The 26,314-nt window shown below is 50.4% G+C and overlaps 1 protein-coding gene across 1 annotated transcript in view; it reads right to left on the bottom strand.

Annotated features, from left to right (window-relative positions):
• The window catches only part of UBR4 (ubiquitin protein ligase E3 component n-recognin 4), a 91,420-nt gene that overhangs the window by 45,316 nt on the left and 19,790 nt on the right, over positions 1 to 26,314 (bottom strand). The window contains exons 20-49 of the mRNA XM_066637807.1: positions 25,780 to 25,912; positions 24,879 to 24,958; positions 24,534 to 24,662; positions 23,732 to 23,914; positions 21,755 to 21,877; positions 20,808 to 21,037; positions 20,522 to 20,646; positions 19,526 to 19,623; positions 19,028 to 19,185; positions 18,707 to 18,916; positions 18,263 to 18,364; positions 17,251 to 17,351; positions 16,006 to 16,204; positions 15,015 to 15,203; positions 14,523 to 14,586; positions 13,935 to 14,126; positions 10,330 to 10,400; positions 10,029 to 10,176; positions 9,450 to 9,677; positions 9,107 to 9,277; positions 8,820 to 9,002; positions 6,709 to 6,867; positions 6,409 to 6,561; positions 5,738 to 5,965; positions 4,720 to 4,877; positions 4,368 to 4,539; positions 3,746 to 3,947; positions 2,580 to 2,743; positions 2,223 to 2,439; positions 1,919 to 2,135 (exon numbers count right to left, since the gene is read on the bottom strand). Coding sequence (XP_066493904.1) covers positions 1,919 to 2,135; positions 2,223 to 2,439; positions 2,580 to 2,743; positions 3,746 to 3,947; positions 4,368 to 4,539; positions 4,720 to 4,877; positions 5,738 to 5,965; positions 6,409 to 6,561; positions 6,709 to 6,867; positions 8,820 to 9,002; positions 9,107 to 9,277; positions 9,450 to 9,677; positions 10,029 to 10,176; positions 10,330 to 10,400; positions 13,935 to 14,126; positions 14,523 to 14,586; positions 15,015 to 15,203; positions 16,006 to 16,204; positions 17,251 to 17,351; positions 18,263 to 18,364; positions 18,707 to 18,916; positions 19,028 to 19,185; positions 19,526 to 19,623; positions 20,522 to 20,646; positions 20,808 to 21,037; positions 21,755 to 21,877; positions 23,732 to 23,914; positions 24,534 to 24,662; positions 24,879 to 24,958; positions 25,780 to 25,912 — 4,787 coding nt within the window. The remainder of the gene's footprint in view (positions 1 to 1,918; positions 2,136 to 2,222; positions 2,440 to 2,579; positions 2,744 to 3,745; positions 3,948 to 4,367; positions 4,540 to 4,719; positions 4,878 to 5,737; positions 5,966 to 6,408; positions 6,562 to 6,708; positions 6,868 to 8,819; positions 9,003 to 9,106; positions 9,278 to 9,449; positions 9,678 to 10,028; positions 10,177 to 10,329; positions 10,401 to 13,934; positions 14,127 to 14,522; positions 14,587 to 15,014; positions 15,204 to 16,005; positions 16,205 to 17,250; positions 17,352 to 18,262; positions 18,365 to 18,706; positions 18,917 to 19,027; positions 19,186 to 19,525; positions 19,624 to 20,521; positions 20,647 to 20,807; positions 21,038 to 21,754; positions 21,878 to 23,731; positions 23,915 to 24,533; positions 24,663 to 24,878; positions 24,959 to 25,779; positions 25,913 to 26,314) is intronic.

The raw sequence follows: 26,314 nt of genomic DNA, 5'->3' as shown, positions 1-26,314 counted from the left end.
AAAGGAAAGGGGGAAAAATAAATAAAGATATGAAGCTCACAGAAAAAATACCCGACACACACATCCTAAGTGAGTAATAATAAAAAAGGAAGCAGCAAATTAAACAAAGGAGCTGGGAAAGGGGAAGACCCCAGAGAGGACACACACAAGATCCAAAGCGACTCTAGAGCCACGTTCTTTCCACCAAATGCCATGAGCAGATTCTTCCTTGCAAAAGGAATTCAACAACAGCTCCAAGCCTAGGAGCAGCAGGGAAACACCAGATAGGCTGACAAGAAGGGCCAGCCGAGGCACCCAAGATCTCTGCAGGCATCTGACAGGGATGCTTCTTGCTCAGTGGCGCGGGCCAGGTACAGACCAAGCCTGGCACACTGCTGGCATTCTTTCCAAGCAGGCAGCCAGGTCACAATCAGAACTGGCTGGAAGCCTCAGTCCTGCAAGAGTGCAGAGAGCCTGAAGGGGGAATTCCTCTTCTTGGGAATCTCAAGTTGATCAACATTTTAAAGGTTCTGGTCCTTCTGGTTGCAAACATATGGCTGAAAGTGGGCAAGCAACACCTGCTGGAATCTTGGCAAGTTTTGGGGAGCCTCATCTCCTGGGGCCAAGGCAGGCCTTCAGGGGCTGGCAAACCCAGAGCTATGCAACGTGAGAGCAATTCTGCAAATCGACATGATTTACAAAAGTGGTCAGAGGTGGCCTTTCCTTGATGCACGATCTCAGGTGTTATTCCTTAGTAGAGCAGAAGACACGTGGCCCAGACAATGGCAGTGCTGGAGCAGGAGTTTGGAGCCATCATTCCCAGCAGAGGCAAGGGCCTGCTCCCCTGTTAATCCCTGTGAATTGCAGCAATGCACTATGTGACAAGTGGTTGCAACCCCACAGCTCCACAGTGGTCTGTGGCCAAAGCCCTCTCACAGCCACAGAGCAAATTCTGTGTAAGGCCAGAGGAAGGCTCCTTTAGGGAGTATGTACAGAGGGGTTGCGGTTCAGCAAGTGCAGCCCCTGGTTTGCATGCAGAAGGTCCAGGGTTCAATCCCTGTCTTCATCTCCAGGTAGGGCTGGAAAAGACACACACCCCCTACAAAAACCCTCAGTTACTGCAGACAGTTCTATGATGGAAGGACCAATTCTGTGCAATACAGCTGTCCACTGTTAGTTCTCCAATGGCCAAGAACCTCTCAGAATTGCACCTCATCCATCAAGAGATTCCAAGTCTGGGCACTCTTGCTTTTGGACATTTAAAACACATCAGCAAACCACAGACCTTCTGACAAGGAAAACACCAGGATCCAGGAAGAGAAAGTCCACTCATTCCTACCCCCAGAAGGACTTTCAACGGACAACCTCTCCACTTGTCCTGTTCAAATAGCAGGCCTCCAGCTCCACCAGTCGAAACACAGCTCTGACTGCACCACTGGCTCCTCCTTCCCAACAGGCAGGGAGGAGGACCGGGGAAGGTAAACCTGTAAAGCAGTCCTGTGTATCAGAGACTGCTGTTCTCTTACAGTGCTTTTTCTGCTGCCTCCCTCAGAACTGCACAGTAGAGTTTGGTCTCCCAAGGAAGAGTGAGGTTTCAGCAAGACAGAGACGGAGTAGCACTTCCCTGGTGTTGGCTGCATGTTCTGCCCCTTTATTAATAGGGCAGAAAGCAAGAAGGAATCCTCTTACATAGTTCTAACACTCTGAGGCCCAAATGACATCTTCCCGCCTCCTCTCTCTCTCTCTCTCTCTCTCTCTCTCACACACACACACACACACACACACACACACACACACTCACTCACTCACTCACACTCATCAGGCCATTCAGGAAGCTGAAGATGGCAGACGGTGCTCTATACAACCAAATCACAAGATCAAAACTGCTGCAGCAGTTGTACCTATAGAAAGTGGCAGGGAGGGGGCAAAGATAACCTACCTCTCAAGGACAGTGCCACTGGCGGTTGCTGGGGCAGCCGATTCTGCATCCCCAGTGCCGTTCCCCTGATTGAGGTTGGGGGGACAGACATTGCTCACAGACGCTGCCGGGAACTCCTCCGGGGGCTCGTCTGGCCAGCCAAACTGCTCCTTGGTTTTACCGTAGATCTTGATGGCGTCCAGCATGGTGACACCGGCAGGGTCCACCGATGCCCCAACTGCAGGAGGAGAACAGGCCTGTCAAAGGCAGCAGGCCAGAGAAGAGCCACTGCAGTGTGGCTGAACCACCAAGCGCAGACCCTTACCAAAGATGGTCAGCTTCTTGTCGGCCTGCAGTGCCTCCTCTCGGGTGAAGGGGAAGTCAAACCACCGGGGCCGGGTCAGGTTGAGCTGCATGGTGCGGCCAAAGACCTCCAGGTAGGAAGGGGCTCGCTCAATGGCCTGCGTCCCAATCTGGACCCTCATGCCGGTGATCACCATGGTGCTGTTGTTGTTGGTCACCTCAATGGTGAAGCCGCCAGGCTGCGGGAGAGACGACGTCAAAACATAAAGAGCACGGCCGGGGGAGGGAGATGCCTCCGCAGCCACCACCCCACTCCATGCAGGGGATCCCCGCCAAGCCTGGAAACACTTCTGTGAAGGCACTGCACGCAGTCACTGACCTTGGTGTTGGCCACATACATGCCAGTGGAGTTCAGCCGGTGCTTGATCTGCTGGGCATTGTAGACCTGCAGAAGGTCGTTGCCTCCAAACTCCACATCTGTCAGCTGTTGGTTGTGCTCAAAGAAGTCGATGGGGAAGTTCACTTGGGTGGAGGTGCGGGTTGCTTCAGGGAGAGAAGAAACACAATGCACACTGTGTTCAGTCAGGGAGTATGTGCTACAGGATGCAACTAGTGGGCAATCTGAGGGGTGCTTAATCCCCCACACATGACACCCCAAACATAACCATGCAGATGCACCTGCAACAGCTCTCCCTCCCCTCCCCACCCTCTTTCGCCTTTCTTATAAGTAGTAGACCAGGGGTGCTCAATAGGTGGATCGCGATCTACCGGTAGATCGCGAGGCAAAATGAGTAGATCGCGGAGTGCCGACCCCCCCCCTTCAGGTGCCTCTGGGAGGAAACGCCAGGAGTAAAGCCCATTGTACTCAATGGGGCTTACTCCCAGGTAAGTGTGGCTAGGATTGCAGCCTCACAGCCTAATCCTAGGCGTGTCTACTCAGGAGTAAGTCCTGTTATACTCAGTGGGGCTCAAGGTACACCAACATACATTGTACACATAAATGTTATATGTTATGATGGTGCGAACATTGTAAAAAAAAAACTCTGGTAGATCTCTGGGCCTTGCTGGGTTTCAAAGTAGCTCTTGAGCCAAAAAAGTGTGAGCACCCCTGTAGTAGACTGTAAGGCCACAGCAGGAACAAGGACCTGCCTTCACCAGCCCTGGTCACTTTTAAATGGAAGTTCTCCTGTATCTAGTGAAGGGAACATAACCATTATCAGCAGATGGGCTGCTTGCTCATGTCTCTTCTGTGCCCCTTAAATTGCAAGTCTCTCTGGACAAGGACCCGTCTTTTCACTGACTCCGCTATGTATTTGTGAGGCTTTTGTCATCAAAAAACAGGATATAAATAGGAACAACCCATGTTCTGAAACTCTGCAAAGAACGCTGTACACTGTTGATAATGCGTGCGCGCGCACACACACACAAACACACAGCTCAAGCAAGTCCAGCCATGCACCTCAAAAGAACTTGGCTTCCAAGTCACTAGCCAAGCTGACTTGTGCGACTCTCCCCCCACCCCTCAACCAAAACGGAGCGACTTACTGATGGCGGCTGCTTTGCGCTTGCGGACTGGTTTCATGATGCTAATGACGCTGCTGGGCTGGAGCGAGGGCTGGAGCCAGTAGGACGTGTTCTCCACGTTGGCCATGTAGATCCGCAGGCTGCCGTCCTCGCACAGGAGGATCATGGTGGTGCGCTGCTGCTCGTTGCAGGCCGTGTGGCGGATCGCCACCATGTCCTGGATCTGCGGTCCAGAGATACGAGGATAAATTGTTTAGAACAAACATCCGAGGGAAACCATTCTGAACAAATTATGCAGCTAGTGCTGGTTCCTCCCTCGGTGATGCAGGAAGAAGAGACCCATGTTGAAGCTATGAAACTGCCTTGTGCCCAGTCAGGCCGTTCGCCCCTCATCCGGCACGACCGTCTCTGACTGGCAGCAGCTTCTCGGGCAGAGGAAGGTCTTCCCCACACACCTATCTCCTATCCTTTTAAAATGACAAACTGCATTTTGGACCCTCTCTAAGCAACCACCAAGTTCTGCCCGCCCCCACCTTAAGCCCTGAAATTCAATCCCGCCAGCCTACTGGGTGCTCCTCTTGTTCCCACTCGCAAGCGCCTTTACCTACTCCATAGAACTGGCTGAAAGGCCAGTGAAACTGACCTTGGCTTTCGCTGGCAAGGTTTTAATCTCCTGGATGAGGAAAGTGTCTGGTTTGACCATCACCACCAGAGGAACACCAGAGGCCTGCTGGACACAGCACACCAAGCCTGGGTGGTTCATCACCTCCGACCACTGGCAGAGTGCTGGCGGGGTCTTGCTGGCACCATTGCAACTGCAAGAAAAGGAGGTTGGAGGGGGCATGAAGAAGGCACCACACACCGAGGGAATCCATCCGCATCACCAGGAGAAGGCAAACCCTTCAGGGAACTGTCCAGAAGCTTCTCCATTCAATAAAACAAAAATTTACTGTTTCAGCTTACAGAAGACGCCTGCAAGGGGAGGGCACCCTCACCTCTTGACGTTGATGGGGAAGAGGCGCATCACCTCCAGCGTGGCTCGGCTGACTGTGGCTGCGAAGGACTTGCCCTGGCAGTAGCTAAAGAAGAGCATCTGCAGCACATGGGAGTAATATGCAGAGACACCCCCTCCGGCCACCTGCCCATTACTGTCCTACAGGAAACACAGGAACAGACACACACATGTGGATTTCAGTACCCATTAACTGCATGCTACAAGTGCAGCGACAAAGAAGAGGGGGGAGTTGTAGCTCAGGGGCAAGAGCCCTTGTTCTGCATGTTGAAGGTCTCTGGTTCAATCAGCAGCAGCATCTTCTGGCAAGGCAGAGAAAAATTCCTCTCTGAAGAGTTGCTGCTAGTCACTAAGCAATCCTGAGCTAGAGAAAGGGAGCAGCTGACTCAGGAGGAGGCAGCTACCCATGCAAAGCTCCCTGCAAACCCTTTTTAGCCAATTTCAGGACATTGTGAGCTGCCCTGAATCTTATAGGGTCAGGTTGTGAATTTTTTTTCAAACAAACATGCTTCTATATAAGCCCTCTCTAGAGCCAATTGACTATGGGGAGCAAGGGCCATGTTGTAAACCTGGAGTCTCTGCATCATGCCCACCACAACCAGATCCTGACCAAGGAGGGACGAAGGAGGCCAAGTCACCGGGACCCTCACACCCAAAGGGAGGCTTGTCCTTGCCAGGGACCATCAGTCTGGCCCTGGACACTGGAAGATGCCTTCAGCCCAGTCAGGCTCTTGGATGTTGGCTCATCGAATGCAGCATCTTCCACACTGATGCTCTCCAGCGGACATCTCTCTCAGCCTTACTTGGACATGCTGCTGGGGATGGAACCTAGAACTTCCTGCATACAAAACAGGGGCTCTGCTGCTGAGCTACAGTTCTTTCCCAGAGAAGCAGAACATACAGCAGGGCCTGCGAGGACAACCTCTGAAACCAGGCAGGCACCAGGCTCTGTGGAGCCAAGCAGCGAGCTCTAAATTGATAATAAGCAAACCGAGTCGCACCTTCAGGTCCTCGTGAGCAATCTCAAGCACATTGGTGACATAGAAAGGGCCATGCTGGGCACTGCTGGCTTCCTCCATGAGCTGTGTGTAGATGTAGCCAGCTGAGGACATGATGACGACAATGTTCTTGCCCTCCTCGTTGAACAGGAAGGTGATGTCCCTAATCTTGGAGCTGGGCAGCAGGAAGTAGAAGGTTGGGCTCAAGGCATCCACAGAGAGGTCATAAATCTGTCCAAGAAGAGAGACAATCAATAACCTGCAAACACCAAAGTGCTTATCTCCTGTGGCAAGGAGTTCCACAGACTGTCGCTGTAGAGAACAACATAAGGCTTTTGAGTATGGAAGTTCTGTTCAAGTATCATGACTAAGATGCGATGAAACCCCCTCTCCCTCCTCTTTGAGTTCATGTAACCCCGTTTTAGGAAATGGGAAAGTTGGTGAACTCCATAAGTTAATTTTGAATTGTATGATGAACTCCATTTTGTCTCTCCTGAATCCACTTTGCACCGCTGAATGACCCCAATTCATGGTGTTATAGGAGAGGGAGGGAAAAAAGCATTTCCGTTCACTGTTCTTAAACCACTCTTGATTTTATCCATGTCAAATGTCCCATCCTCCCCCTTGTCTCATTCTTCATGAAAGCCACCAACATCACGAGAATTTGACCACACCTTCACAAAGTCTGCTGTGACAATGGCCAACTCTGTTTGGGATCCAGGCAGCCACACGGCCTTGATGATGAAGTTGCCCGTGGCAAGCTGAGGGTGGAGGACCAAGTGATCGGAGACAGAGCCGGAGCTGCTGAATGTGAGGACGTGGCAGTCCTGCAAGGACAAAACCCGTATTTATGCCTAATAAAGGTTTGATTGATTGATTGACAATACCTGTAAAGCTAAACCCTTCCCAGTTTAACAGGGGCAGAGGCCCCGAGTTAAATAAATAGATACTAACAAATAATCTTGAAGACTCACTTTCAGTCCACAGACAGCCAAGTAGTCCTCCTTGCAGGGGTTCCCTGTGAGGCTCAACACAGTGAAGGGAACAGGGGCGGATGCGAGGCGAGTCAGCGTCAGCTTCCTCTTGCTGGAATCGGCTTGTTTCAGCAAAGCCGAGAGCTGCAATACTGTGATCTGCATTTTTAAAAAGTAATAAAAAATGGGAAGTCAGATTGTGCTTGGTTTTTGCCCCCAAGAAATCATCCAAGCCAGGCTAGTTCACAGCCACTGTCACTGTGACCGCGTCAGCCAGGCACAAGAATGAATCAGAAAGACTCCACAAACACTGCAAGACCGCAGAGGAGACCGAACTGGCACGAGGCATGGACTTCGGCCTGGAACAGCACAAAGCTTAGTCTGTAACAGGGAACAACCCATTAAGCCAGAGCTTTTCAAACTGGGGTATCGCAACGCCCAGCCAGAGAGCCCTGGCCACTTTCCCCTTAAGGGACAGGGGGCAGGCAGCGACGTGATCCCCAGGATTGCGTCGCTAAGGGGGGCTGCAGGGACTGGGATGCACTCACCAGTCCTGCAGCAGACTGTCGGGGGCGCGGGGAGCCCTGCGCGAGTGTCTGCAGGGCTCCCCACAGCTTAAAAAGTGAAAGCTGATTGATCACGCTCCTCTTCCGTTTTTGTGGAGGCGGACAGCGATTGCTGTGCTTTCACTTATTAAGCTGCAGGGAGTCCTGCAGACACTCACGCAGGTCTCCCCGCACCCCGACAGGCTGCTGCAGGGACTGGTAAGTAAATGCCAGTTGCTGAAGCCCCCTTAACAATGCGATCCTGGGGATAGCTTTGCTTCCCCCCCCCCCCCGCAAGAACTTACTGCAGTTCAAACTCTCCCTGAAAGTTTGAAAACTGCTGCATTAAGCAATGAAAGAGCTTGAGTGAATTAGTGTCGCAAACTTAGGGGGGTTTGGGGTGCTCAGAGTTCTTGGTTCTCGAACCCTAAAGCCCTCAAGGCCCCCCCCCATCCAGTAGTACTGCCACCATCCTGTATGTGCCAGTGCCTCAGTCCAGGGACCCTCTAGGCTTAATTCTATCCCTTGCAGGCACTGAGCGCTTTCTCCAATTAAAGCTTCAGTCCTCAAGTTACTAGACCTCAATGAGCACTTGGAAGCTTGCTGAATGGCTAGGCAGGATTCTGAACCTTTGTCCCCAACAGACAATGAAACAACTTGGTAAAAGAGATTTTAGTTTATTAAGTACATCAGGTTACATAAGGCAGCAAATGCTAGAGGAATAAACATCTAAGAAACACATCAGCAACAAAATAATAAAGCTAGCTGGCCATCTCCACCAACACCTCTCTCTCACCTGGGTCAGCCACCCCCGCAGATCTCCTAGCTCCAGGCCACCCGCGAGGCCAGATGCCCATGGCGGACAACGGAGCTCACAGCGTGCAGGATGCTGCACCCAAAAACTCTGCCCAAGAAGAAGCCGGACACACCCCTTGGGGAACTCATTATTATACTTTTATGCTAATAGTACTGAGGTGACTTCAGTATTTAGACTGCCCAATAAGAAACTTTTGAGGACAGAACCTTCTCGGAGTGGGTCTGGTTGCCAGCCCTCCTAGTTCTTACCCCTCCCAACTGGAGGTCCACAGCTGCATTCCATTCCGCTTGATCAGGCGCCCCTCAGTCTACTGAGTGTTAAACATTCCAATGGGTTGTAATTCTTGTTGTTTGTTTACTCACATTCCTGCAGCTAGGAACTGCTAGCCACTTCTCCTTTACCGACTTAGTTTGGTTCAGGCTTCACATGTTAACCTAGGCCTAACTGTACATATGCATGACAATTAGGGCAAAAGCCGTTTTGGTCTGCACACGCAGCTGATGGAAGCCTCTGACCTGAATTAACACTCTTTCCCCTTCCAGTGCTTTACAGAGCATGGAACTACTAAACGTTTATTAGTTACGTGTAACATCAATACAAAACATGCGCTGGTCTGTGGAGCTGTCTCGAGTGCATGCTCCACTAATATTGTACTCTTGAAGATTCCCTAGACATGCATGCTCTCTCCCCTGCCTGCCTGCCCACCCACCACACAATCCAGAGGCCTCAGGGCCCAGAGCCAGGCTCACCTTCCCCTTTTCGTGGCTGACGGCCAGGTGCTGGCGCCGTCCATGAGGCGAAGAAAGAACACACATTGCCACACGACGCAGGACGTGGGCACTGATCAGCTGCCGAATGGTCTGGCCTTGGTCCCCGCTATAGTTCATGCGGACATTTTCAAAGGCACCTTCTTGGGAACCAAGAGTTGGGACCTGAGCAGGAGAGAAAAGGAATCAAACCAGAAGCCATCTGCACTCTGCTCCGCGATCCAAGGAAGTCAATGGTTATCCCCTGCCCAGAACGCCACAGCTCTCACCATCAGCTGATCGGTCATTTCCACCATCTTATCTAGTGTGTGAAGCTCATTGAGGGCCTGTTGGGCCCGGCTACTGCTGCCCATGGCTGAGGCCTGCTGAAAGTTGATCTGGATTGCTTCCATGAGGAAGTTCAGCATGTCCAACACCAGCGGAGCAAAGGAAAAGTTGGCCTGCAAGGCAAAAGTAGTTGCCAAGTGAGGGACAGTGAGGAATTCAGCAGCTGCCTCCTACCTCAGGAGCTCTGGTGAAGCCAAGGGGACCAGTGTGCACCCGCCCACCCCACAGATGCACAGGATTCCCCTCCTTCAGAAAACACAGTCTGCCAGAGCCAGCAGGCCCCACCTGGGACTGCAGCTGCTCCCGGCAGCCTTCCACATTCCTACACAGGCTGCTCTTCTTGGGCCTCTCCTCATCGGGACCTCGCCCGTCACCAACAGAGCCTTTGGACTTGTCCGTGGGAGAGGTGCTGGAGTGCCGGACGACGCTCTCCGGCACACGGGGTTCACTCTGGAAGGCGGACTCCTTCATGGTGGAACTCAAGCCACTGCTGGGCGTCCTCTTCACCAGGGCCTGGGAAAAACAAAGAAGGAGATCACAGCTGCCTCAAACCAGCCTGGCCTTTACATTGCTGGGAAGCTCCAGGAATCCCATCAGTCATGCCTGCCTGCAAGCAGCGCAGAGTCTTCTGGCACCCAACTCCCATTCTGTGCTAGCTGTTTCCACCTTGCAATGCTAGGCACATTGCGTGAGCATCAGTCAAGTTTGTTCATACTGCGATGTCACAGTGTGCACTTCCTTGGCCTCGCCAACAACAGGTGCCAGCAGAGGAAAGAGGCAGGACAAAACAAGGGGCTAAGTATGGCTGCCTTTTTCAGATACAGCCCTGCATCAAAAACCCCGGTCCTCACAGGGCTACCGTACCAGGCAGCTGCCATCTTCCTTGGCACCACAATCACAGAAGAAGGAGCCGTATTTGGCGTACGAGATCTCATGGTCTTTGTGGCAAACTTTGGCACACACAGTACAAACACCGACACCATCTACCATCTTACAAGTGTGGCAGTGATACCTGTATGGCAAGGAACAAAGACGGGCTGGTGAGGTGCAAGTCATGAACTGCGCTTGGCACAGCAGTGCCTGGCACAGAACCATCACCAATGAATGCCCAAACCCCCCAGCACAGAGAGGCTCCCGGGCCAAATTCCGCTTGGCAGCAACTCACCAGTGCTGGTTCATGAATTCTTTCTGCGTGATGGTAAACGTGCAGAGTTTGTTGCAGAGGGAGTCTTCATCCTAACCATGCACACAGAAAAAAGGCCTTTTAACTGGAAAGTTACACAACATCTGCTGAATCAACAAGGTGCAACAGAGCTAGGTGTCGTCATCACTAGGGTAAAGCCTGTGTCCAGTCTGTACTATTTGAAAAAGGAGGGGGGACAACTGCACAGCCAAATGCAAATCTATTACAAAGAATCTCCCCACATAGAAACAAGCATTTTAGAGAGAAGACTGGGCTAAAACCTTCTAAGTACAAGGAATGTACTGAGTGGAGAATTCAGACTCCAGCCTAGTCCTCTCTTAAAGAGTGTGCTTCCAAGAGAATTTGGCGCCTATGATAATTTCTTTGTATGGCTGTTCTAAACTAGCATTTCTCCCCAAGGCCACAGTTATGAATGGAAAGGGCGATGGAGAACAAAATGTTTGAGAACTGCTGCTAAATTGCATTTCCATTTAACACAGATGTTCCTGATACTTGGTACAGGTCAGCCTTGTTATTCACTAAGGTTCCATTCCAGAACCCCCAGTGGATTTTTTAAAAAAATCAGTGAATACCAAAATGGAAAAATAGCTTTAAAGTATTCTTACTCCTCTATTGTTGGCCCCAGAACCCATTGGTATAGACACTATACCACATTCAGCCACTAGGTGGGGTGAATCATGGAATCTAGTGAAATAAAATTATAATTATTTAACTGCATGAAGGTGAGGAATTGGATTTTGGCACTTTTTCTTTGTTACAAGACGTTTAATGGTGGACCTTGGAATCAGTGGTGAGTCAAATCAGTGGGTACCAAGGTCCCACCTATACTTGTAGTGCATCCAAAGTTTACGTATCCATGACTGAACCAATCACACACACCTTCCTTGTGTCAATATCTAGATTGCAAGCCTCTCAGGGCAGGGAGGAAGGTAAGAACATAAGAACAGCCCCACTGGATCAGGCCATAGGCCCATCTAGTCCAGCTTCCTGTATCTCACAGCAGCCCACCAAATGCCCCAGGGAGCACACCAGATAACAAGAGACCTCATCCTGGTGCCCTCCCTTGCATCTGGCATTCTGACATAACCCATTTCTAAAATCAGGAGGTTGTGCATACACATCATGGCTTGTACCCCATAATGGATTTTTCCTCCAGAAACTTGTCTAATCCCCTTTTAAAGGCATCTAGGCTAGACGCCAGCATCACATCCTGTGGCAAGGAGTTCCACAGACCGACCACACGCTGAGTAAAGAAATATTTTCTTTTGTCTGTCCTAACCCGCCCAACACTCAATTTTAGTGGATGTCCCCTGGTTCTGGTATTATGTGAGAGTGCAGAGCATCTCCCTAACCACTCTGTCCATCCCCTGCATAATTTTGTATGTCTCAATCATGTCCCCCCTCAAGCGTCTCTTTTCTAGGCTGAAGAGGCCCAAATGCCGTAGCCTTTCCTCATAAGGAAGGTGCCCCAGCCCCGTAATCATCTTAGTCGCTCTCTTTTGCACCTTTTCCATTTCCACTATGTCTTTTTTGAGATGTGGCGACCAGAACTGGACACAATACTCCAGGGGTGGCCTTACCATAGATTTGTACAATGGCATTATAATACTAGCCGTTTTGTTCTCAATACCCTTCCTAATGATCCCAAGCATAGAACTGGCCTTCTTCACTGCTGCCGCACATTGGGTTGATACTTTCATCGACCTGTCCACCACCACCCCAAGATCTCTCTCCTGATCTGTCACAGACAGCTCAGAACCCATCAGCCTATATCTAAAGTTTTGATTTTTTGCCCCAATGTGCATGACTTTACACTTACTGACATTGAAGCGCATCTGCCATTTTGCTGCCCATTCTGCCAGTCTGGAGAGATCCTTCTGGAGCTCCTCACAATCACTTCTAGTCTTCACCACTCAGAAAAGTGAAGACTAGAGTGAAGTCTAAAAGTGAAGGTGTCGTCTGCAAACTTAGCCACTTCACTGCTCAACCCTGTCTCCAGGTCATTTATGAAGAGGTTGAAAAGCACCGGTCCCAGGACAGATCCTTGGGGCACACCACTTTTCACCTCTCTCCATTGTGAAAATTGCCCATTGACACCCACTCTCTGCTTCCTGGCCTCCAACCAGTTCTCAATCCATGAGAGGACCTGTCCTCTAATTCCCTGACTGTGGAGTTTTTTCAGTAGCCTTTGGTGAGGGACCGTGTCAAACGCCTTCTGAAAGTCCAGATATATAATGTCCACGGGTTCTCCCACATCCACATGCCTGTTGACCTTTTCAAAGAATTCTATAAGGTTCATGAGGCAAGACTTACCCTTACAGAAGCCATGCTGACTCTCCCTCAGCAAGGCCTGTTTGTCTATGTGTTTTGAGATCCTATCTTTGATGAGGCATTCCACCATCTTACCCGGTATGGATGTTAGGCTGACCGGCCTATAGTTTCCCGGGTCCCCCCTCTTTCCCTTTTTAAAAATAGGCGTGACATTTGCTATCCTCCAATCTTCTGGCACCGTGGCCGTTTTGAGGGACAAGTTGCATACCTTAGTCAAGAGATCTGCAACTTCATTCTTCAATTCCTTAATAACTCTTGGGTGGATGCCATCAGGGCCCAGTGACTTATTGATCTTTAATTTATCAATGAGGTCTGAAACATCTTCTCTTTTAACCTCTATCTGACTTAACTCCTCGGTCAGGAGGGGCCGTTCGGGCAGCGGTATCTGCCCGAGGTCTTCTGCCGTGAAGACAGATGCAAAGAACTCATTTAATTTCTCTGCCATCTCTAAGTCTCCTTTTATCTCCCCTTTCCCTCCCTCACCATCCAGAGGGCCAACCGCTTCTCTGGCGGGTTTCCTGCTTCTAACATATTTGAAGAAGCTTTTATTATTCCCCTTAATGTTGCTGGCCATGCGTTCCTCATAGTCTCGCTTGGCCTCCCATATCACCTTCTTACATTTCTTTTGCCACAGTTTATGTTCCTTTTTACTCTCCTCATTAGGGCAAGACTTCCATTTACGGAAGGAAGCTTCCTTGCCCTTCACAGCCTCTCTAACTTGGCTGGTTAGCCATGCGGGCACCCTCCTGGATTTAGTGGAACCCTTCTTTCTTTGCGGTATACACCTCTGCTGGGCCTCTATTACTGTTGTTTTAAGCAGCCTCCATGCACTCTGGAGAGATTGGACTCTTTTTACCCTCCCTTTCAACCTCCTTCTAACCAGCCTCCTCATTTGGGGGAAGTCTGCCCGTCGGAAGTCAAGGGTTTTTGTTAGAGATTTGTTAGAGAAGGTAGTGCTGATTGTGTTCAGTACAGGCATAAATAGCCCTTTTGTCTACGAAATACTTCATATGCATCTGTCAACAAGCCCTGCAAGACAGGCCTCTCTAGTTATTCCTCACTAGTGAAGGCAGGAGGGAGGAGAAGAGAGGAAGACGCTGCAGCTGAGATTGGCCTACATGCATAGCCTGAAGCTACCTAGGTAATTTGTTTCCAAGGGGAGATTTGGACCAGGGACTTGCTGGGTCACAGGCTCTCAGCCTTAGTAAGTTCTCTCTGGGTTTCACAGCACTTACAGAATCTTCAGCTTGCGAATCCTCCTCCTCTACGGCCAGCTCTTCCACCCAATCAGAGTCCACTTCAATGGCCCGCTCCTCTCCATCAACAGAGAGGTGGCTGGGGCCTAGGCCACCCATCTGACTCAGTGCGTTGGTGACATCAGCCAGGTAGGAGACAATGTGACAGGTGCACTCCAAAATAGTCATGTGCTGCAAGAGACAACTTTATTTGCCAGGTTTTACAGATACACACTTGCCCCTAAGGTTCCTCAGGCTCATTTTTCTGGCTGTGTTAAGCCACCCAAAACACACACACTACTATATCCTCCAACTGGGTTTTACCACCTTAAAATTCAAAGTGAAGCAATTCATTTGAATGCACTCTCCTATGGCAACAACGATCTATTTATCAGTGCAGGCAGCCAGAATCAACATCCCCAGATGCACTGGCATAGCCCATGTGCACAGCCCTGCCTCTGACACAAGCCACTCCTGGATAACTTTCACCATCAAAGAGTGCCCACCCCCTCCTGGCTCCCCCCTTCTATCCCATAGACAAGAACAGAATTGCACACGTCTCAAGAAAGACACGGTGCTCAGTCTTACCTTTCCATGTACGACGTTGGCATTCATTTTCTCAACGACATTCTTCTGGGACAAGTATTTCTTGCTAGGAGGAGACAGAAGAGGGTAGTGAGTAGGATAACCTGGACACCCCGTGAGCAGCAAAGCCTTTGGCACTGGCTTCAGAAACCTTATTTTCTGTGCATGCATCAACTCTACTTCTCATTTTCTGGGCTTAAACCCGCACCTCTAGCTAAGCCACGGGGAATCTGCCTTGGCAAGTCACTTCTGCATGAAGTGCAGCCCTGTAAGCAGTGCACACTAACCCCAAACCCTGAAGTCCATTATGCGGGTCTCACTGAAGCAAAAGCTGCAACAGACAGCTGACAATTTCAGGCATGACGGGGCACTGGTTTGCCCCCAAGTCAGATCTTAATCCATAACTGGCCTTTGGCGAGCAGTCTGGCTCAATCCTCAGTGATAATCCCCTAAAGAGAGTAAGACCCACCCTCCCTGTTCTGTCACATTTCTTACCATCTCCCCAGCCAGTCGAGAGCAGCACTGTGAAGCTGGAGATGCCCTGCCCCTTGCCCGGCACTGGCCAAGGTTGCCATGACCACCATGAGCTCAGGAAAGCCGGTTCCATCTCCGTTGGCCAGCATCTCGGTGGCCATGGGGATAAGGGTGCTCAGGAGGACAGTGCAGGCTCCCTCGCCCACTTGACTGGGGGACAGAGAGACAAACAAGACAAGTTTTTAATCACAAAATGTCTTGAGCTCCTTCTTCCTCTCTTATCATATGGGACTGCTAACTGAGTGACAAGAAACCATTCTTGGTGGAGGCTCTCATCAAACTGAATGGGGGAGAGAGTTCAGCAGTTGCCCCTATTGATTCCAGCAGAGTGCCCCTCCTAGGCTGTTGCTGGTCTCTTTCTGAATAATGTGAGACCCCCCAGGACAGGAAACAATCTTCTCTGCTTTCTTTACCCCTGCTAATTGGGTAAGAGGCACTTTTTCAAGTGGGTGCTCCTTTTTTTAGCAGGGGGAGAGTAACTGGCCCATCTCACCCCAGCACTGTCTGTCCTGGTGGCTGTCTGCTGGTATTCATTTGCATCTTTTCAGACTGTGAGCCCTTTTGGGACAGGGAGCCATTTAGTTATTTGATTTTTCTCTGTAAACCGCTTTGTGAACTTGAAAAGCGCTATATAAATACTGTTAATAATTCTCCTTTTTGCTATGGAAGCCTACAGTGAATTCTTTTAGTGAAAAATAATACATCAGCATTCTGCATAATACAAGTCAGTTCCTGCATTCCAGAGTGTGCAAAGTTTGTTTTTTTCGTGAAAGGAGAGCCATTTCCCAAGGGAATTCTGCCTTTGCACTTGGGGACGGAGAGTGTCCCCCATTAGGATGGAATCTCGTCATACTTGGATCAGAGGAGAGCAGAGAAGAGGCAGCCTCCCTGTTCCCCAACTCCCCTTTCAACCTCGCCCATTTCCACCTGGCACAAGGGCCTCCCTGCCTACCTGTTCTCCCGGACAATGTACGTTGTCAGTAGCTGGAGCAGCTGTCTATTCTCCTGCACCACATCCAACTGGTCGGACTCCTTTGGGGGTGAGGTGGTCATCCTCGTCAGCCAGGCCTGGAGACGTGCTGGCTCCACGCAGGCTAGCTGAGCCAATGAGCCACACAGTCGCAAGAGACTGGGGTTGGGGCTCTTCTCAGCTAAAGGGACAGAGAAAGAGCAGCAGTGAGCAGGCTGGGCACCCTCTCTGGCAGGCCAGGAGTCTCAAGGGGAACTGGCCTGCACAACTGTTGCATTTTTTACCGACGAAAAAGTCAGTGGAACCAAGATTATGGGAATTCTCATCAAAGAAAGCCATATGCCATAACCAGTTTCCAGATCAGCAGATAGGGTAAAATATGTATATTTGGCTAACTGGGAAGATGTCACCTACCATTACCCACAAGGCAGATCAGGGGCTTGCAAACGTCATTATTTCCCAGAAAAATATGCTCAACTATTGCATTCCTCACACCAGGCCCCCTTCTCCAAGCTCCCCAAGTCACGTGGGCGGCAGCCACCAACGCAGCCTTCCTAGCTGCGATGCCCTATATCTGTGGTGCCCTATATGTGATGCCCTTTCAAAGTCAGGCAAGACATTTTTGCACCCAGATTTTTCAGCTTTTAATTGTTCCCCAGTTCTTTATGTGTTTTTACTGTTTCTACAACACTTATTTATTGTATTGCATTTTTTTAATCCTGTAATTTTTATAAAAACTTTTTGATGAAAGCGCAGCATATATGGGAAGTAAGTTCTGTACAAAATCACATATTAAACATCTGAAAGCTCAGTTTCAAAAGAACTCATGTAAGCACTGGAGGAAGTTCATTGTCTCAGAACTCCCTCAAGATATGGCACTAAGTTGCATGGCTCTTTCAATCAGGACCTGAGAAAAGGAGAAGGCACAAGTTGTGCATCAGAACTCTGTGGGCCGGGGGGGGGGGGGGAACAAGAGGTCTTAGCTGGGCCTGGCAGTCACCTCCTCCCTGTGTCCAATGGCCTCAGCAATTACCACTGCTAAGTCAGGGTGGAGAAAAAGAGGGAGATGTTTTCGCATGGAATGGGCTTCAGCAAAACGCTAGGTATATTATATACTTTTCGCCTATATACCATTATATACCTTTCGAGATAGCAGCAACTGAATTCATCATGGTCCTTAAACACAGTCAAAAGTATAGCAGAGCTGGGTTAAACAGTGCTACTCACTCAGCTGGAATAGTTTGGTGAAAAATTTTAGAACTCTGTTGCAGAACTTCGCAGAGAGACTTTCATTAGCTGTTGCCATCATGATCTGAACCAGTTCTCCACTAGACAGGCGAAAGGAGAGAAAAATAGGAAACCACTAAGTGAAAATTATCTGGACCCTCCTATGTACGTTGTTGCTCCAGGTGCTTAAGGAAAGGGAGGACCCTTCCAAAGCCTCTGCCTATATCCACACTAGGGAGAAAAGCCTTTTGCTGCATGTCTCAGGCACAAGGCACATTAAGCCATGTCTCCTGCAACGTGGACTTCAGGAGACCCTGGGAGAACCCTTGAGCCTTGAGAAGTATCTCTGCTACTCACTCCCATGCCAATCCAGAAAAGAAGTAAACTACAGTAAGCAGCCGAAGTTAAAAGAGGACAGGGTTCCACCAAATCTGCTGCTGCTATTCAGACCCAAGAAGGGGTTTATGAGCCCTCTGTCAACACTCTCCGTTTGTACAAGTGCTGCTGCCCCCCATCAAGCTACAGTTCAAAACATGGCCAACAAAGTGACTGGAGGAATCACACTAGGATGTGGAAAGGCCTTGATTCAGAACCCACCCCAATCACAAAGCTTGCTAAGCGGCCTTGGTCAAGTTGCTCTCTTTCCTTAGCCACAGTCAGCAAAAGTTTATCACTGGCTACTAGCTCCATGAGAGCTATGCTCTGCAATGCACAGAATACCAGCAAATAGGCAAGGAACAAAAAGAGACAGGGCTCTGGCCTTCATGCCCCGATCACGAGCATCTTGAAAGCATCATAGTAGCCACTGCTGGATAAGAACATAAGAACAGCCCTGCTGGATCAGGCCATAGGCCCATCTAGTCCAGATTCCTGTAACTCAGTGGATGAGAGTCTGACCCAGTCACACATTCTTCTTGCATATCCTGCTCTGTCAGTGCTCACCCAAAAGCCCCCAGGCAAATGTCACCTCAAAAATCTTAAGCTGAAGGAACAAATGCGGCAGGCAGCTCACCTCTCTGAGAAAAACTCTTCCATGGCTTTCCGGGCCTGGCTACTCTCCAGCTGCTTCTCCAGGTGCTGCAAACACTCCTCCAAGATAGATTCACCAAGTCCACTGGAGAAGGATAATTTTTCTTTAAAAGAGTCACATACACACACCTCTCCAGGCCAGGACCCAGGGGGCTGCAGAAGCAAAGGGAAGCAGACCCTCTGGCCTCTGCTGCTGCTGCTGCTGCTCAGAGACTTGAGGGCTGCTGGGCATTCTGTGCATCTGCATACTGCTACTGCAAGCCACCCTGAGGACCAATCTCTCAAGAGGCAGCTTGTCAGCCTTGTAAATAAATGTTTCTGGGAGCAGGGCTCCCTTTCAGGACTTCAGCAAGCAGGGAGACTGGTAGATGAGGTGGCAGACCCCGACACACTCTGACCCCATCAATAAAAGGTCAAAAGGGAGCACCTGTTGGGGTCCGAGTGATTCGCCAGGATGTTGTAGCAGCCCATTATCAGCTTTTCGTAGACACGAGACAGGAACTCATCCGACTCCGCTGGGCCCAGGATCCTCTCCAGGGAGTTGCTGCTCATCTCTGCCACGCTCTCCGTGCTGGTCTCCAAGAGGAGAGGCAGCAGCGTGCGGATCACCTGGGGTGCGTTCAATTCATCTGACCAGCTGGAAAGGAGAAGAAGAACCTTCAGGACACTTCTCAATGAAGATCCGTATGGAACCAGTGCCCTCCAGGCCAGAGGCCAGAACCCAGACCCAGAGAACTTTCTCACTCACACAATGAGGTCCCCAGTGAGTCTGACCAGGGAAAGAAGGGTGCGTTTCAGAGAGGCGGCCAGAGGGAGGCTCTGGCTGCAGAGGGTGCCAAGGTGGGCGGCCTGCACGACGCTGATGTAGCTCTCTGCTGGGATTGTGTCATTTGCAAAGGCGTTGCGCTACAAGGGAGTAGACAGGCCAGAGGTTAGGAAGGGGAAGAGAACCAGATGATGCACCAGACGATGAGCAAGGCACGAGATCTGCACCATGCTGTTTTACTTTTACGGCCACAAGCATTCGCACTGCACTTTTTGAGCCTTAAAACCTCCAGGAGGGCAGGTACTATTGCTCCATTTTGCAGATTGGGGCTAAGAGGGAGGATAAGACAGTAGAGAAACAGGGAGAAGAGACCACGAAGGGTCCTGAAGGCAAGGACCGGGAGAGGGCAGGAAGCCAGTCAAAGTGATTCACGGCTTAGTCATCATAAACAGGGAAGGGAAAGAACCCCCGCAGACTCACCCATGAACCAATGTTTGGGAACTCGTTGGTATGGACATTGTTCCAAGATTCACACAGCGACTGCACTGCTGAAGGCAAGTTCTGGACAAGGGTGGGTCCTGCACCAGAGAGAGGGAGGAAGTTGAAGATAATCGAATAGTAGCACATAAACCGTCACCTCCTCTGACCGGATGAAGCACTGTCTCTTTAGCCAAACCTCCAGTCATCAGTTTGGTGACTCTGACTATATTGGCAGAGGTTTACAGGAACTGAGGCACGAGGGCTCTCTCTCAGTCCTGCCGTGCAAGAGGCCTGTTACTGAAAGAGCTGAGGGCTGAACTGAAGGTCTTTCTGCACACAAAGTTTGCTCTTTCACCAAGCTCCCCAAAACACGTCAACCCCACTCACCCATGTCTGTGCCAAGGAGCTGAACTCGGGACCTCTCAATCCAAAACCAAGACTAGTGCCCCCAAGCCAGTTGACCTTGACTTATCAAAAGGCAGGTCCCACCACCAAAACCCAACCTGCGACACAAGACCCACTTCAGAAGTCAGCCTGCAAGATGGGTGGGAGAGCCAGTGGACACAGTTCCTCTTTCCCTGCCCAGTGGCAGCTGATCAGCACGCACTGCTGTGGCACCATTCCGCCCTTTCCCCCCTCCAGGCCAAGTGGAAGGAGAGGAGGGGCAGAGAGCAGCATGGCCATTGGTGCGCACTCGGTTGGGATGAGGAGAGGAGTGAGAAAGTGATGCCAGGAAAAACAGAGGGAGTGTCACGGCAGGGGAGAGCATCCAGAAGGTGCTGAAGCCTGGCTACCATTCAGACTGTCCAGGCCTAAAAGCAAAACATGCACCTGCTGCCTCTCAGCTTCTGAAGACCTCTGCCTTAGACAAACAAGCCCCCCAAATGCCTGCCTGCTACATCAGGCTGGTGATGCCTCTCAAGGTGCTGGGCTCCAGTCTGATTCATCTGCCCAATTCCACAGCAGCGAAACCGTCCTTGGGAGGCAGCAGCTCACCCAGGGTGTTGGCCTTGCAGCGGCTGGACCCGATCGTCAGGACGGCAGCATATCCCTGCAGCTTCTCCTCGGTTGGTTTGTTCTCAGCAGAGCCCTCCTCAAACAGACTCTGCAGCAAGTAAGACCTGAGTTGGAAGGAGAGAGGAGCCTTGGTTCGGAGGGAGCTCCAGGCACAGAGCATCAGGGGATACAACGGGCAGAAGCCAACCTTGCCAGAGCTTACAGTTTTGAGAGATGACGACTTTCAAGAAGGGCACTGGAGCCCTGCAAACTTTGAGGTCCCTACCTGGTGAATGTGGCATAGGTGTCAATCAACTGCAAAGTGGCCGGCAGCAGGTTCTTGGTGATCTCGGACGATTTGTGTGGGTCAGTCTCAGCCGCCAGCTTGGAGAAGTGCTCGTCAAGGGAGACCTGCACTTTGGAGATGGCGGCATCCAGGGTGTAGATCGACTGCAGGCTGGGGACCTCATGGAGCATCAGGATGGTGGTGCAGTCGACCCCGCAGAAAGAGGAAATCTGGGAAGGGAACAGCAGTTCTGACACACACAACCTGGATCAGGTCCTTTCATGTTATTCAAAAAAAAGACCACTACCTTGGGAAGTAGAGAGGAAGAGACCGACCTACAAGACAATGAACTATGTGGCTAAGTCAGGATCGGAACCCAGGCCTGTCCACATCCTCCAAGCCTCTTCGTTAACCAAGCCTGAACTCAGCTGGGACTGAAGGACCAGCAATGCTGGTTCCATTCACAAAGTCCCACAGAAATCCCCTTTTGTCCCTCTCCTCCTGTCTGAGCAGCGAGAGAGGCTTGGGCGTGAGTCCCTCCCCCCAAGTACCTCTGCAGCTCACTAGCACATCCCTACACTTTGGACCTCAAAATGGCTCCCTGTCAGAAAGAGCCTGAGACCAAACCCCCTCTGCAACATGACCCAAGGTTTCCTTCAGGTACCTCAGTTGCCCACTTGTGCTTCCCTCTGTCCAGGCAAGATCAACAACGGCAATGGGCTCTGACAGAGCCTCTTTAGCGTCTCACTGCAGCAGAGGTTATTAGCAGAGCCTTTTGGTCACAACTCCGCTTGGAAGAAAGTCTTCGAGATGTATAATGGGGGAGGGAGTCAAGAAATAGGGACCAGATGCAAAGCCTGTGGCAGCTGGGCGTGGTTCATGGCTTGCTGGCTGCCCTCCAGCCACTACCCCACAACTGCCCAGGGACTGCCCCTCATCTCACACACCTGCCTGGCAAAGTACTCCTCAGCTATTTCCACATCGTACTTCACCGAGCTGCACTTGATGGATGTCAGCGAAACGAGAGAAGTGGCGTGCTCAGCCTTCATGCCCTGCTTGATGAGGTGGTCCTAAGCAGAAGATCCAGAGGGAAAAATGCACCAAAAAAAGGGAAGACATAACATGTGAGCCCCTCAGAATAAGGACAGAGTATCTACATGCAAGGTTAAGTATGTAAAGCACTTCAAGGCCCAATATTGGCAAGGCTGGCTCCACAACACCCTTGCAAGATAAGCCCTGCTATCCCCATATTGCAGATGAGGAAAACTGAGGTTGAGAGGCTTGCGTAAGGCTACCTAACAAGCATTCATGACACAGCAGATGTCTTAACCAGGGAAAGTCCTATTTCCAGCTCAGCCCTGTCATGAAAAAGTACGTGTTAGGCCTAGGTTGGCATGCAAAGCCAGAACCAAACTAAGACACTGTAAGGGAGACTTTGCTAGCAGTTCCCAGTTGCAGGAATGTGAGGAAATAAACAAAAGGATTTGTTGTCTCTCCTTTGCTGGCCAGGAAGGAAAGATAACAAGAATTACAACCCATTGGAATGTTTAGCACCTTAGCAGACAGAGAGGCGCCTTATCAAGGGTGATTGAGTGCAGCTGTGGATCTTCAGTTGGGAGGGGTAAGAACAATGAGGGGTTAGCAACCAGGCCAACTTCCAGAAGGTTCTGTTCCTCAAGGGTTCTGATTGGACAGTCTAATAAGTATGAAGTCACCTCAGTACTATTAGCATAAGAAGTATAATAATGAGTGTCCAGGGGGTGTGTGTGCATCCTTCTTGAAGAGTTTTGGGTGCAACATCTTGCACGCGTGTGAGCTCTATTGTCCATCATGGGCACCTGGCCCCATAGGTAGCCCTGGAGCTAAGAGAACTACAAGAGTAACTGTCCCAAGTGAGAGACTGGTATTAATAGAGATAGCCAGCTAGCTTTATTATTTTATTGCTGATATGTTTCCTAGATGTTTATGCCTCTAGCATTCGCTGCCTTATTGTAGAGTGGATAACCTTATGTACTTAATAAACTAAAATATCTTTTACTAAGTTGTTCCACTGTCTGTTGGGGACAAAGGTTCAGAATCCTGCCTAGCCGTTCAGCAAGCTACCAAGTGCTTGTTGAGGTCTAGTACCTGGAGGACTGAGGCTTTAATTAAGAAGAGTTCAGTGCCTGCAAAGGATAGTATTAAGCCTAGAGGGTCTTAGTGTCTCTGGATTGAGGCACTTGCACGCACAGGGTGGTGGCAGTACTACTGGACAGGGGGGCCTTGAGGGTTTTAGGGTTTGAAAACCAAGAACCCTAAGCTCCCAAACCCCACCTTGTTTACGACAAGCCCCCTAGCTACAATTCCTCCCTGACTCTCTTGCCCATTCCCTTCCACTTTACAACAATACCTACCTTCTCAGCAGTGGAGAGAAAAGGACAGGGCTACACAAGAGATTCTTCTTCCCATCCCTTAAGGGTGGCCAGCCCCAGTTTCAGTCCCATCATGTAGCCTTGCCTCCAGGAGTAAGGAGGGGGGATATGAGGTGTGCAAGAATGCCCTCCCACCTCCTGCTAAAACCCTATGTTTTTACCATATATAAAAATATGTGCAAAATGTGTGCACCATATGTCAGCACCATATGTGCAAAATGTAGGACTGAAGCAACAGGAATAACCCAAAACAAGAGCCAGTCCTGCCCAGCACAGCCTCTGTCCTCAATTGTCTGCCTCCAGTTCTTACGTGTCTGCACATAAGATAGCTCAGGCACGCCTTTGTGGGAGGGATTGGTCAGCATAATTATATCAGAGTACGAAAACATTTGGCCCCCTTCCAGAACCCCCAGCTTTTTCCTTCCCAGAATAAGCTCAGTTGGTGATGCGGGAAGCATCCATCAAGCCCCTCCTCCCAAGCCCAGAATGCCTCCAGTCAACCACTACAGATACCTTGATCCAAGCGACGTAGGAGCTGATGCGCAGGCGTGAAGACCAGCGGAGGGTATGGAGGATGTCGCACTCGCTCATCTCGGGGCTGTTCATGGCCAGCTGGTTCATGTAGTTCTTGGAGGGCGGCAAGATGCCCAGGATACGCCAGACAATCAGGAAGTAGTACTGAAGCGCACAGGCCTCCTGGAGGGGGAAGCAGACGGGTGTTTGTTGATGCACTTCAGGCTATAGTGAGGTCCGTGGTGCTATCCACTTGGCAGATCTGCACACGTGTCCCAAACTGCAGAATTCTGTTGCACTAGTCTCCAGGCAAGAATGTGTGAAGCTTGCTGCCTGCTGAGTTAGGCAACTGGTCCATCCACCCAAGACCAGCAGCAGTTTTCCAAGGTCTTTCCCAGCCCTGCTACCAAAGAGCCACTTAACTGGAGATGTTGAGTGTGGGACCTTCTGCATGCAAGCCAGGGGCTTGGCCACTGAGCCCTGGGTCACCCTTACTGAACTACGGACACCGACAAGCTACTCAACTGATCAGTTCATTCAAATCCAGCACTCTCTGCTCTGATAGCAGCTCTTAAATCTCTTCCCCGTCTTTGCTTCTAGAAATGCTTTTTACTGAACTTGCTTCTGTAGAGTCTTCATACCCCGATGTATGACTCAACATACACCCCCATGACTGAATAGAAGTACATGCAGCTCTTTGAAAATGCATCTCAAAATAGTTACAAGCAGAAGTAGTTACACTAGGTACATGTCCAAACTTGGGAGATATGATGTGATCTCAAGACCTGGGAGACACACGTACCAGTGCAGTGACATTTTTATTCTCCTTTCTGCGGAGGGTGTCAAATTGGGAGCCGGCTGCCAGCAGTGAGATGAGGGCGGAGTAGACGTCGTCATATTTCATGGCCTTGGAGAACAGGACCTCACACACCTGCAAGTTAAGGAGAGTGCCACTCATGTAACCAGCGAAGAGAAAAAGCCTTCAAGAACTAGCCAAGTCCAGGGAGCGGGGCAGAAATCCACCAGCACACCCCACGCTGACAGCAACAGCCCAACAGAACTGCTGCACTGGGTAACTTCTCGCCCAATACAAAAGATGACAAGTCCTATGAAAGCAGGGTAGAAAACATGGAGAAGCTGGACATACTGTGCTGTCCAGGCGGTTCAAGTCATCTTCAGAAGCTTCCGGTGAGAGGATGCAGTAGAATCTGGGCTGGGGAACCGAATCTGAAAGGGAGAGAAGAGTAATTGACAGCACTGGATCTTATAAGCACTGAGTACAGAGACAGAAAAGATACCACACTGCCTCTAAGCTTTCAATTTCAGGAGGACAAGACCCCTTGAGAGGTTAATGTTTACATGAATAACTGCAAGTGGATACACCTCTCCCAAATGCAATGCTAACCTTGAAAGAAAACAGACTGCTATGTATCAGAATAAGGACAGCAAACAGGCATACTGCACATTCCTAAATGTTTCACATCCATTTTCACAACCATCTTTGCAGGGCAGGCCATTATATTTACATAACATATCTTGCTTTTCTAAATTACTGTTATCCCCATTTCTGCAGATCTGGAAGACAGAATAAGCCAGGCAATTGCTAGCTGGGCTCTGAAGCAGGAACCTTCTAGCACACAGTACACCCCCTGAACTACTATGTAAACCAGCTCCCAGTAGTAACTGGTGCCAAACACAAACTCTGTGATTAAACTCACATAGATACTCTTGAAGAGCCCCTAGAACGTGCAAGAGAAGTGGGTGAGAAGTGGGTGCTCCTTTCATTGCTGTTGCTGAACACAAGAATAGCCTTACAGATGGGATCCCAGACAGTCTAGCTCAGGATCCCATCTCTAACAGAGGCCAAGAAGGAGGCCTCCTCCTGAAGGCCCCAGAGCAGAAAGGCAGCAGCCCTCCACCCCCCTGCTGTTGCTGCCAGGTCTGGCATCCAGAGATGTCTGCCCCTGGACACAGAGGTTCCCCTTTGTTATCGCAGCCTATCCCAATCCCAGCGAGTTCCCAAGAGACTCCCCCCCCCCACCTTGTACCTGAGGAGCAATGCTTGGTCCAGTTTTCTTCCACTTCCTTGAACCCATGGTAGAGAGGAAGGGAGGTTCGTCGGCCACCATCCTGGGACCCACTGGCCCACACAATGGGTGGGGTCAACAGGTTGTACTGCACCTAAATGCCACACAGAGAAGGCAGAAGTTGGGTAGATGGTTTCAGAGCCCAGTAGGGACAAGTCATGAGGAAGGATTTGCAGCTGGTCTGCAGAGGCATCCTGGTCCACTAAAATGGAGGAAGTTGCAACCTCCGACAGACTGTTCCTCTCACAAGGCAAGCCCTTCCTGGAACTAAGCAGGGATGGATCTGGCGGGGGTAGCAGCTCCCCCTCAACTAGTCTTCTTGGGCACAGGTCTCTCTCTCTCTCTCTCCCCCACCACCAGCTACCTGTTCCTTGCTGGAGAGGTCAGGGATTGAATATGGGACCTTCTGCATACAAAGTGGGGTTCTGCTACTCCCCTAATCACCCGTTACTGAATAATCTACCCAGTTGCTAGAGGTAAAAACATGTCCCTGTCC

The sequence above is a fragment of the Tiliqua scincoides genome, chromosome 9, assembly GCF_035046505.1.
Source record: "Tiliqua scincoides isolate rTilSci1 chromosome 9, rTilSci1.hap2, whole genome shotgun sequence".
Lineage (NCBI taxonomy): Eukaryota > Metazoa > Chordata > Lepidosauria > Squamata > Scincidae > Tiliqua > Tiliqua scincoides.
The sequence above is the reverse complement of the archived record's forward strand: the minus strand, read 5'-3'. Positions and strand labels throughout refer to the sequence as shown.